This window comes from Schistocerca piceifrons, chromosome 7 (assembly GCF_021461385.2).
Source record: "Schistocerca piceifrons isolate TAMUIC-IGC-003096 chromosome 7, iqSchPice1.1, whole genome shotgun sequence".
NCBI classification, from domain to species: Eukaryota; Metazoa; Arthropoda; class Insecta; order Orthoptera; family Acrididae; genus Schistocerca; species Schistocerca piceifrons.
This window is the reverse complement of record NC_060144.1, coordinates 113391378-113403901: the sequence shown is the minus strand read 5'-3', so window position 1 is coordinate 113403901 and position 12524 is coordinate 113391378. Positions and strand designations below refer to the sequence as shown.

Here is a 12524-nt window from a genome sequence, read left to right as displayed (position 1 = left end):
CTCGCAAGTCTTTTTGCCAATTTAAAACTCTGTCTGACTGATATTTTAGATGGACGTAAATTTCAATTTCTTCCATTACATCCACGATTTTTCTTTCAGTAACTAATGTAATATTTGAAGTGATCCATCTATGTTAGATATTTTGTGGTTGGTGTCTTTTAAGTGTGCAGGAAATGTGGATGGCTTCCAGTCGCTTATTGTCGTGTGTCCTTTAAATCGAATACTAGCTATTCTTCCTGTTTGTCCAATATAAAATTTTGGGCATTCTTCACAGTTAATTTTGTAGATTCCTCATTGCAAAAACGGTTGTGATTTACGTGGTATGTGTCTCAATAATCGCTGTAGATTGTTAATGGTTCTATAATTTTGTATTTTTGAAGCATCGAGTAATTTTGTTGGAAATGATACCTAAATACGGCCATACTAGAACTTTATTTTTCTGTGGTTCATTTTTGTCTCTGGTTAAAGTTATTTTATCTATTGCACTGGCATGTGTTTGATTAGTTTTCTTTTTGAATAATGTGTCTACTAAGATTTTGGCATAACTATTGCTTATAGCTACATTTCGGAGAATCTCTAGTTCTTTCTCATTTTTTTTTCTTTTTTCAGTTGTAAGTTGTTTAGTCTACGTAACACAGAATGAAAATATGCAAACTTGTGTGCTCTCGGGTGGCATAACTGGTTGTGGATAATTATGTCTGTTGTCGTTGGTTTACGAAAAATATCGAATATGTGTACAGATTTTTCGATTAAAATTTTCAAAACCAGAAAGTTTATACTCTTTTTTTCCTCTTTCCATAGTGACATTGTAATTCTGTCAGAGACAGCAAAGAACTTGGAAGAGCAGTTGAACAGAATGGACAGTGTCTTGAAAGGAGGACATAAGATGAACATCAACAAAAGCAAAACGAGGATAATGGAATGCCGTCGAATGAAGTCGAGTGATGCTGAGGGAATTATATTAGGAAATGAGACACTTAAAGTAGTAAAGGAGTTTTGCTATTTGGGGAGCAAAATAACTGATGATGGTCGAAGTAGAGAGGATATAAAATGTAGACTGGCAATGGCGAGGAAAGCGTTTCTGAAGAAGAGAAATTTGTTAACATCGAGTATAGATTTAAGTGTCAGGAAGTCGTTTCTGAAAGTATTTTTATGGAGTGTAGCCATGTATGGAAGTGAAACATGGACGATAACCAGTTTGTACAAGACGAGAATAGAAGCTTTCGAAATGTGGTGCTACAGACGAATGCTGAAGATTAGATGGGTAGATCACATAACTGATGAGGAGGTACTGAATAGAATTGGGGAGAAGAGAAATTTGTGGCACAACTTGACTATAAGAAGGGATCGGCTGGTAGGACATGTTCTGAGGCATGAAGGCATCACCAATTTAGTATTGGAGGGCAGCGTGGAGGGTAAAAATCGTAGAGGGAGACCAAGAGATGAATACACTAAGCGGATTCAGAAGGATGTAGGTTGCAGTAGGCACTGGGAGATGAAGAAGCTTGCACAGGATAGAGTAGCCTGGAGAGCTGGATCAAACCAGTTTCAGGACTGAAGACCACAACAACAACAGTGAAATTTATTTGTGGATGCAAACTGTTGAATTGTGAATTCAATACGTTACACGTATCTGTTGTGCCATCGAATAGGATTACAATAACATCGACATATCTATAGTAATAATGGATTATTCTTGGCTGTGTGAGTGGTCTTGTTAAAAAATTTTCCTTTATCTGATTTTACATGGGTGAGGGCGAAGGGGCTGCCAGCGCCATCCCCCCTCCCCCCCCTCCTTGCCCCCACCGCCCAAAATGCATCATTCGGTTCTGTGCTGGCTACCAATAAAGAAATGAGACATCTGACTGTCATCATCAATTTCAGAAAGCAATCATCAGGGTAAAGAAGTCAGTGAGTCATAGGAGCACCGGATCCAAGAAGGACAGTGAAATCTGCAGCTAAGAAAAGGAGAAGCTATGAAGATCTGCATCTTGTGTAGAGAAGAAACACAGAAAAATTAAAATTGCATGCTATAAGTGCACCAAACACGTGTGCTCTGTACTTTCTGCTGCTGTTTGTGCATCCTACGCAAATTAGCTGTAAGAATTATTTTATAAAAGCACTTGGTGAGGAACGAGAATAAACTACTCTGACTAAAAAACAAAAAACCCCAGGAAGGAGATGTGCAACATAAACCAAAGTTGGTAGGCCTGTTTCAACATCTGAAAGATGAGGACTATTCAGATTTCGTGGGGGTCGCATAAGTGACACCACTGTGAGTATGCAAATCAAATATACTCTGTAACGGCCGCATGCGTTAGTTACATTTCAAATGGTTCAAATGGCTCTGAGCACTATGGGACTCAACTGCTGTGGTCATCAGTCCCCTAGAACTTAGAACTACTTAAACCTAACTAACCTAAGGACATCACACACATCCATGCCCGAGGCAGGATTCGAACCTGCGGCCGTAGCAGTCGCACGGTTCCTGACTGCGCGCCTAGAACCGCGAGACCACCGCGGCCGGCAGTTACATTTAAGACTGGACGGGGTGAGTTGACGTTAGTCAAGAAAGCCTTTAATGTGACAAAGGCGCCATTAACATTGAGTTTTAACGAGGTCGTGTAAGAGGGCTACGAGAAGCTGGATGTTCCTTCTGCAACAGTGAAAAAAGATTTGGCACGAATGTAGTAACTGCACATGATTGCTGGCAGGAGTCATTACCGAGAGGAAATGCCGTCGTGTTTGGCGTATGGCTCTGTCGACCCTACTGCAACTGCAGCAGCAATTTTAGCAGCACTCGACTCTACATTGAGACGATGAATTATTAAAAATCATTTATTTGAAGGATAGGTCCGAACCATATCCTCCGTAGTGTGCATTCCACTGACCCCAAACCACAGTCATTTGCGACTTTAGTCGTGTCAAGCGAGAGCTCATTGGACGACGTGATGGAGGTCTGTTGCGTTTTCTGATGAAAGGTGGTTCTGCCTCGGTGCCAGTCATTGCCATGTGTTGTACTAATTAGGAAGAGGCCAACTGTGGCTCCACAACCATCCTGTCTGCATACCTGACACACTGAACGTACTCCTGGAGTTACGGTCTGGGGTGCGATTTCCTACGCCACCTGGAGCACTCTCGTGACCATTCCACACACTCTCACAGCAAATTTGTATGTCAGTCTGGTGATCCGACCTGTTGTGCTGCCATTCATGAACAGCATTCCGGGGGGGTGGTTTCCGACAGGATAACTCTTGCCCACATAGAAGTGTTGCAACCCAACATCCTGTACAGAGTGTCGAGATGTTGCCTTGGCCTGCTCGATCACCAGATCTGTCCCCAGTCGAGCACATATGGGACATCATCGGACGACATCACCAGCGTCATCCACACCAACATTAACCGCCCCTGTATTACTGATTAAGTGCAACTGGTGTGCAACACCGGCCCAATAGCTGACATATGGCACCTGTACAAAACAATGGATGCACGTTTGCATGCTTGCGTTCAACATTTGGTGGCTGCGCCGGTTATTATTTTAGCAACACTTCACATTTGCAAAGGCTTATATCGCCCTCACATTAACCTGTGCTCTTGCAATGCTAATTACTTAAATATGTTACCTAAACAAACGTATTTCCAAAATTTTATCACTCTATATTAATTATTTTTTGTTGCTGCGATTTTTTTCCCGTCGGTGTATATATCCTTCGAAAGCCACCAGAAAAGTAGAAAAAACGTGTTTCTTCAAAACGTATGCTTTAAATTACTAAAATTATTTGAAAAAGTGTTTATGCCTCAAAGGTAGTCCAAGTCATAAGCAGTTTATGTAATGTCGATTTATATTGATTTTAACACCATGGACCTGAGATGCTCGAATGGCAGGAAATGGTATACAGATTATCTGGTAATGAGTAGGGCCCGGATTTTAATTACCTAAAAAACAGTGAAATATGCATGCATTTATGACCTAAAACTTACATAAATATGACCTTAAAAATAAAATGACTTAATAGAAGTTTATTTAAAGCATTCTTGTTTGTTTATTCAATTTTTTATTCACCATAAAGTAATACAAAATTCACTTCTCAAAATATTGTAAGTATAGTTCTTTCTTTCTGTAGGGTTTGTGGCTAGCTTGCACCTATTTTTTGAATGTGTGAATGTTTCATTTTCTATACACAAAGTACAGTGAAAAGATCATCTATCGAAACAGTAAAACAATGTTTTTATTTCTACATAGTATTTAAAACGTTTCACATTATTTAATACTGTCTGTTAATCTTCAGTATCTGCAAAGTTTCACTGGATGACAAGGTGCATTTTCGGGTTTTCCATTGTCAAAGATCTATGGTTGTCGCTGAGGATAGTTTCGTACCTGTAAAAGCTGCTCTCCACTTTACAAGACGTCACTGGAGCGTATTTGAAGGCAGCCAGGTCACAGGAGGTCAACTTTGTTTCAGTATCTTCAAATTTGCGGCATTCCATGAAAGACTGTCACTAATTTTGCACAGTGTAGAATATCCAGGATTCCGTTGGAGAACACTTTGCAATTTGGTTTTCACTTTGTCAGCCACATGACCACAAGCTCGACCCAACTCAATCTGCACAATACTAAGGGCATCACATAGCTGAGTACCAACAGCTTCCAGTCGTTTGATGGCTTTTGACATCACTGAAAAATTGGCGTTGATGTATGCCAAGTTTCGAGACAATGTATCTGTAAAAACTTCTTTGACAATTTTATAGCACTTGACTCATCGCTATCAAGCTCACAGAAGATTGTTTCTATTTGGGTGTAGTTGATGCAGTAATACTCAGCAGCATTAAGCCAAGAACCCCATCGTGTAAGAACAGGTTTAGGTGGGAGGGGCGTTGAAGGTGCTTGTTCCTTGAATTTCTGCACCCGTATCGGAGCCTTCACATAGATTTTCTTACCACAGGAAATTAATTTGTCCACGCCAGGGTAATTTGATCGCACCTCTTCGGCAACTCTGTGCAACGCATGTGCAAGGCAAGTGGCGTACACCATACTGGTGTAGAGAATCAGAAGCCCTTTGGCTGCTTTAGCCATATATGAAGCACCATTTGTTACAAGCAGCAAAACGTTTTCTCTTTTTACGCCATTCGGCCACAGTAGCTTCAGAGAATTGTCAAACAAAACAGCAATCGTTGAATTGTTTACTCTATCGGGAGTTTCACACGTTAGTAGGAACATATCTCCAGGGCCATCAACTTTTAGAACACCAACAACAACATTTGCTGTATATCGCCCACTAATATCCGTAGTTTCATCTATCGACAGCCAGATCTTTTGCTCAGCAATAGTAATTCGTATTTTGTCGAGCCCATCATTATAGCATACAGATAAATAGTTCTTTCTCAGTGTAGATTAATCTGGAAATGGATGTGTTGTGTACTTCTCCAAGAACCGTCTGAAGTGTGGATTCTTCAGCTTTTCCAATGGGATGTTGCAGGACACCATCATCTCACACAAATCCCTGCAGAATGATTGCACGGTTGACGATTGACCTGTCTGTTCAAATAACAGCGTTTGCCTGCTGTTATTTTCAGCACTTCGTTTCACACAGCTGCTGTGTTTAGAGGTATTAACAGTGTTGTTGCACATTAAAGCGCTTTTCTGCACTAACTTTAACTCCACACACTTTACAAAATAATACTTTCCCATCAGTACTAAAGAAATTCTCTCCAAATTCTCGAACATATCCTCGCAACTTCACGTTATCGGAGCACTTTGTTTAGGCATGTTGAACAAGGCAAAAGCTGTATTCAAACTGGTTCCTGGCTACACCTGCGCGACTGCGATGATTATTACGGCAGAAGCCGCCTTTCTTGAATGAGAGCGTATTGTCGACTCTGCGCAACAATGTTTGATGTTCGCGAAACGACTGTTGTGGTACACCGATTTTCTGCTACAGTCCTGAGAAATAAAGCTGTGTACTAATTTATCTGTTTATCATTCATAATAGCACGTTAAATATTGTCCCGTGAGCAACATATTCATTTTCTTATTCGTGTGTCCCGCAAGATACGAGAAAACGGTATACGCAGTTTTGGCAAAAGTTGACGGAAATATGACCTATTATATTAATAGTTAGCCGCAGTATGACCTATTATTAAAATATGACTTTATATGCACAATCAAAATACATTTTTCGACACTAAAATGCCTAAATTTGTGTATAAATTCTTCTAAAATTCACCATATAATTCCAGAGAAAAATATGACGTGTCATTAAAATCCGCTGCGCAGGATTAGCCGAGTGGTCTGGGCGCTGGCGCTGCAGTCATGGGCTGTGCGGCTGGTCCCGGCGGAGTTTCGAATTCTCCCTCGGGCATGGGTGTGGGAAGGTATCATTTCTGAGAACGCATACTGTTACAGCGTGATTACCTGTAAATACCACATTAATGCAATAAATGCTCAAAATGACGTCCGTCAGCCTCAATGCATTTGGCAATACGTGTAACGACATTCCTCTCAACAGTGAGTATTTCGCCTTCCGCAATGGTCGCACATGCATTGTCTATAGGATAATTTAGCTTAAGTAGTGTGTAAGTTTAGGGACTGATGACTTTAGCAGTTAAGTCTCATAAGATTTCACACACATTTGAACATTACGAGGGTTGTTTTTTAAGTAAGGGCCGTTCGCGCGTATAGTCCCGTAGTTCGTGCGGACGCCGCAACAAGCCACCGCGCCACTTGCAGGCATCCTTCCCGTTCACACTGATGCAAGTTGCAGCTCTGTAGCTGACGTGTACGCATCGCTGTGCTACTTTATAATGTTTACGATTATTGAATCGCCCGCCGCGTGTGAGATACGGTCAGTGATACGTTTTTTGACCGCGAGAATCCAATCAGCTGCAGAAATTCATCGTCAGTTAACATAAGTTTATGGCTTGAATGCAATGAGTGAAGGTAAAGTGCGTCAATGGGTCACAGAGTTTAAAAATGGCCGTCTAAACGTCCATGACGAAGAACGCTCAGGCCGGCCCTCTGTGATCACGATGATTTGGTGGCTGCAGTCGAAACAAAGATTCGTGAGAACAGAAGATTCACAATTTCCACTCTTTCTTTGGAATTTCCACAAGTTTGAAGATCGGTTTTGTACAAAATTGTGTCTCAAAACCTGAACTTTAAGAAACTGTGTTCTCGGTGGGTACCCGGACTCCTCACAGAGGACCACAAAGGGAAGAGATTTGCCACTTCATTTTTGATTCGTTACGAGGAAGAAGGGGATGACATGTTGAGTCAAATTGTCACTGGAGATGAAACATGGGTATCCCATATCACTCCCGAAAGCAAGCGACAATCGATGGAATGGCGACATACAACCTCACCCGTCAAGGTCAAAGCCAAATAGACGCTGTCAAAGAGCAAGATTATGGCAACTGTGTTCTGGGACCGGCGCGGTGTTTTGCTAGTGGACTTTATGCCACTCAGATGCCTACTGTGCAACTCTAAAGAAGCTCCGCAGAGCAATCCAAAACAAAAGGCGCGGCATGCTGACAAAAGGAGTTTTGCTCCTGCATGATAACGCTATGCCTCACACCTCTCAAAAGGCTCGGGATTTGATTGATTCTTTTGGCTGGGAAGTTTTGCACCATGCACCATACAGCCCCGACCTTGCTCCTATCGATTTTCACCTTTTCCGGTACCTGAAACTCCATCTTGGCGGGCAGCGCTTCAATGACGACGATGAAGTGAAAGCGGCCGTGAACTCTTGGCTGTCGGAGCAGGCGGCCGAATTCTTTGAAGAGGGAATTAAAAACTTAGTTGTACGGTATGACAAGTGCTTAAATAAACTATGTAGAAAAATAGGTAAAAGTGTGTAGAATCAGAAAATAAAAGTTTTTTTACAAAAGTATTTGTATATTTTAAAAAAAAATAAAAACGGCCCTTACTTAAAAAACAACCCTCGTAAAATCCGGGCCCTAGTAATGAGAGTACTACTTTGTATATTGCATTTTTCCCGCGATACAGTGAAGCAAGTAACACGACACGCGCTGAGATGGCCAGTACGGCAGGACTTCCGGACGCGCTGAAATTCGCTATTACCCCGTGGTCGCCTTTCAGCTGGTCCGCGCCTGACGAATCGGCTCTGCACCGACAGCTGCGAGCGGCCGTGTCACGCCCCCTCCATTGTCGGGCGCTCCAAGCGCTCGGGAGTGCTCGCCACGTCACAGACCGTTCATCAAGTTGTCACGGTGTGATTTTTATTACAGTGACGTGGATGTTAAAGGAACTGATGTGGAAAGACCAAGAGAAGTCATTGTCCTGCTCCGCGTGTTCCGTACTGAAACCTCGCTGTCTTTTATTTTTTGCAGAGGCCGTATACCGCACTCCGGACGACCCGAGCCGCTTCCACGCCGTCTTCACGACGTCCAGCACGGGCCTGATCGGATCGGCCATCTGCTCGTACACGCTGCAGGACCTGCAGCAGGCGTTCCGCGGCCGCTTCAAGGAGCAGGCCACCAGCAGCTCCGCCTGGCTGCCCGTCCTCTCCAGCAGGGTGCCGGAGCCGCGGCCCGGAGAGTGCGTCAACGACACCCAGACCCTGCCCGGTGAGTCACCCCACTGAATCAATCTCCTGCTTACAGCAGCTTCTCTTTATGCGGGCTTTCCTGTGCATGTATCTACTTGTGTCCTCTAGTAATGAATCCCGAGTCGCCTCCGCTCCCCTTATACAGGGTGGTTCATTGATAGTGACCGGGCCAAATATCTCACGAAATAAGCGTCAAACGAGAAAACTACAAAGAACGAAAATCGTCTAGCCTGAAGGGGGGAACCAGATGGCGCTATGGTTGGCACGCTAGATGGCGCTGCCATAGGTCAAACGGATATCAACTGAGTTTTTTTAAAAATAGTAACCCCCATTTTTTATTACATATTCGTGTAGTATGTAAAGAAATATGAATGTTTTACTTGGACCACTTTTCTCGCTTTGTGATAGATGGCGCTGTAATAGTCACTAACATATGGCTGACAATTTTAGACGAACAGTTGGTAACAGGTAGGTTTTTTAAATTAAAATACAGACCATAGGTACGTTTGAACATTTTATTTCGGTTGTTTCAATGTGGTACATGTACCTTTGTGAACTTATCATTTCTGAGAACGCATGCTGTTACAGCGTGATTACCTGTAAATACCACATTAATACAATAAATGCTCAAAATGATGTCCGTCAACCTCAATACATTTGGCAATACGTCTAACGACGTTCCTCTCAACAGCGAGTAGTTCGCCTTGTGTAATGTTCGCACATGCACTGAAAATGCACTGACGCATGTTGTCAGGCGTTGTCGGTGGATCACGATACTAAATAATCTTCAACTTTCCCCACAGAAAGAAATCTGGGGGCGTCAGATCCGTTGAACCAATCCACCTGTCATGAAATATGCTATTCAGTACCGCTTCAACCGCACGCGAGCTATGTGCCGGACATCCATCATGTTGGGAGTACATCGCCATTCTGTCATGCACTGAAACGTCTTGTAGTAACGTCAGTAGAACATTACGTAGGAAATCAGCATACATCGCACCATTTAGATTGCCATCGATAAAATTGGGGCCAATTATCCTTCCTTCCATAATGCCGCACCGTACGTTAACCCGCCAAGGTCATTGATATTCCATTTGTCGGAGTCATCGTGGATTTTCCGTTGCCCAATAATGCATGTGATGCCGGTTTACGTTACCGCTGCTGGTGAATGACGCTTCGTAGCTAAATAGAACGCGTGCAAAAAATCTGTCATCGTCCCGTAGTTTCTCTTGTGCCCTGTGGCAGAGCTGTACACGACGTTCAAAGTCGTCGCCATGCAATTCCTGGTGCATAGAAATATGGTACGGGTGCAATCGATGTTGATGTAGCATTCTCAACACCGACGTTTTTGAGATTCCCGATTCCCGCGCAATTTGTCTGCTACTGATGAGCGGATTAGCCGCGACAGCAGCTAAAACACCTACTTGGGCATCATCATTTGTTGCAGGTCGTGGCTGACGTTTCATATGTGGCTGAACGTTTCCTGTTTCCTTAAATAACGTAACTATCCATCGAACAGTCTGGACACTTGGATGATGTCGTCTAGGATACCGAGCAGCATACATAGCACACGCCCGCTGGGCATTTTGATCACAATAGCCATACATCAGCACGATATCGACCTTTTCCGCAATTGGTAAACGGTCCATTTTAAGACGGGTAATGTATCACGAAGCAAATACCGACCGCACTGGCGGAATGTTACGTGATACCACGTACTTATACGTTTGTGACTACTACAGCGCCATATATCACAAAGCGAAAAAAGAGGTCCAACTAAAACATTCATATTTGTTTACGTACTACACGAATATGTAATAAAAATGAGGGTTCCCATTTAAATAAACGCAGTTGATATCCGTTTGACCTACGGCAGCGCCATCTAGCGGGCCAACCTTAGCGTCCTCTGGTTTCCCCCTACAAGCTAGACGAGTTTCGTTCTTTGTAGTTTTTTCGTTTTATGCTTATTTCGTGAGATATTTGTCCCGGTCTCTATCAAAGGACCACCCTCTATTTTTTCCTCACTGCGTCATGTGCCCGTAACGCCAGAAAACGGCAGTCAATGTGGCCATGGGGCAGTGTTTACAAATAATGTTCTGACTTGTGAGCGTATGTAGATTGACAAAACAAAGGCATTGTTTCCTTGCATTTGTGTGACATCGAACGTCATGCAACACTTAAGAAAATACAGAGCCATTATATGCTATGTGCGATGGGAAAATAACCATTTTTTCTCCTCTAGAAACTAACCAATTCACCTTTTATTATGACCTATCAAGGTACGTGACTGCTTAAATCACAACAATTTTGGAAACATAACCTGATGTTTTCTCCAATTAGTGATGTGCTTGACAAATTGTTAACATCATATTCTAATGAAATGAATCTTGCGAAAGCGATGTTGGAAAATACACTGATAGCTGCTAAGGGTATGGTTTGTGTTACCACATTCAGACTAATCACTAGGCCACATTATGTTACCATAGTTTTGTGGTCTGATGATCGTATTGCAGATCGATACCTGTAACGTAGTCAGCAAAATCGCTTAGCAGCTATCATTTAGTTTTCAGACGTGAGCTCCATAAAATGTGACACGCTTCGTAATGTAGTTCAGTTTACTGATGATATGAATATTGTGATGAATCTCAATGGACATGCAGGAAAAGAGTTATTGACAAGTTTCCCGCTGTTTAGCATCTCGTGTCGTTGCACGTCTTGGAGAGAAACAAAGCAGTATATTAACATCATATGCACTCAAAAATTTCCCTTGGGATTGATTATTTTGATGGACTGTTTTTTTTTTTTTTTTTTTTTATATAAAAAAAGACAGCGAACTATTGCGAGTAGGACTCGCGCTCTGAGGGTTCTGTACAGTTTTAATTATGCATACACACCGCGCAACACATTTAAAGGATCACTTTTTTCAAACCCCGTATTTCTCTTCCACTGCCACTCATAAGTTTGAAATTCGGCTCAAAGGCGCCCACAAGCTTCCTCCCTAGTGCTGCAAAAGAGCAGCCCTGCGATGTCACCCTCGGGCTCTGCGACCGGACAGCGCGAAAAAAATGCCAGAGCTCAGTTCACGTGAGGTGTAAGCTGGATTAATGATGTCACATCGTCATCGAATGCCACTGTGATTCTACCCAACGGCACCGTGGACGTGTCACAGAATGGGAAGTTCGTCACACCTGCTCTTATCCACATTTCGCCCCTTTGTCTTACACCTCTGCGATGGAGGTGAGAACCGTGACGCCCAGCGACGAAGTTACGCGGTTACCTGTTGGTAGCCGAGGAAAACATTTTAGACGCAGTGGCTCTCAGAATCAACAAGAAAGGGCCATAGGGGGCACCATCAAAGGCGTCAAAGAAACCATCCCTGCCCTCGGGTGTTTGATTCCCACACAACACATTTCGCAGCCAAAAGCGACAGGTCGCGTTGCGACGATCTTCATCTCTGACACTGCTGACACCCTCAGACGATTCAGCCCTACTCTAATGGTATCGTGGGCCACCAACCCCAGCGAACGTGAACGCACCTCTTTGGAGCACAGTGGGAGCGCAGCCTTTGCTGTGATGTATGGCCTGGAACCACTTTTTTTTTTTTTTTTTTTTTTTTTGTCGTCAGTCTACTGACTGGTTTGATGCGGCCCGCCACGAATTCCTTTCCTGTGCTAACCTCTTCATCTCAGAGTAGCTCTTGCAACCTACGTCCTCAATTATTTGCTTGACGTATTCCAATCTCTCTCTTCCTCTACAGTTTTTGCCCTCTACAGCTCCCTCTAGTACCATGGAAGTCATTCCCTCATGTCTTAGCAGATTTCCTATCATCCTGTCCCTTCTCCTTATCAGTGTTTTCCACATATTCCTTTCCTCTCCGATTCTGCGTAGAACCTCCTCATTCCTTACATTATCAGTCTACCTAATTTTCAACATTCGTCTATAGCACCACATCTCAAATGC

At 43.1% G+C, this 12524-nt stretch overlaps 1 protein-coding gene across 2 annotated transcripts in view; it reads left to right on the top strand.

Moving 5' to 3' along the window:
• LOC124804668 (semaphorin-2A-like) overlaps nt 1-12524 on the top strand; it is a 1059692-nt gene that overhangs the window by 914279 nt on the left and 132889 nt on the right. For both annotated transcript variants that reach the window (XM_047264910.1, XM_047264909.1), the window contains one exon: nt 8347-8583. In XM_047264910.1, the coding sequence (XP_047120866.1) occupies nt 8347-8583 (237 nt within the window). The remainder of the gene's footprint in view (nt 1-8346; nt 8584-12524) is intronic.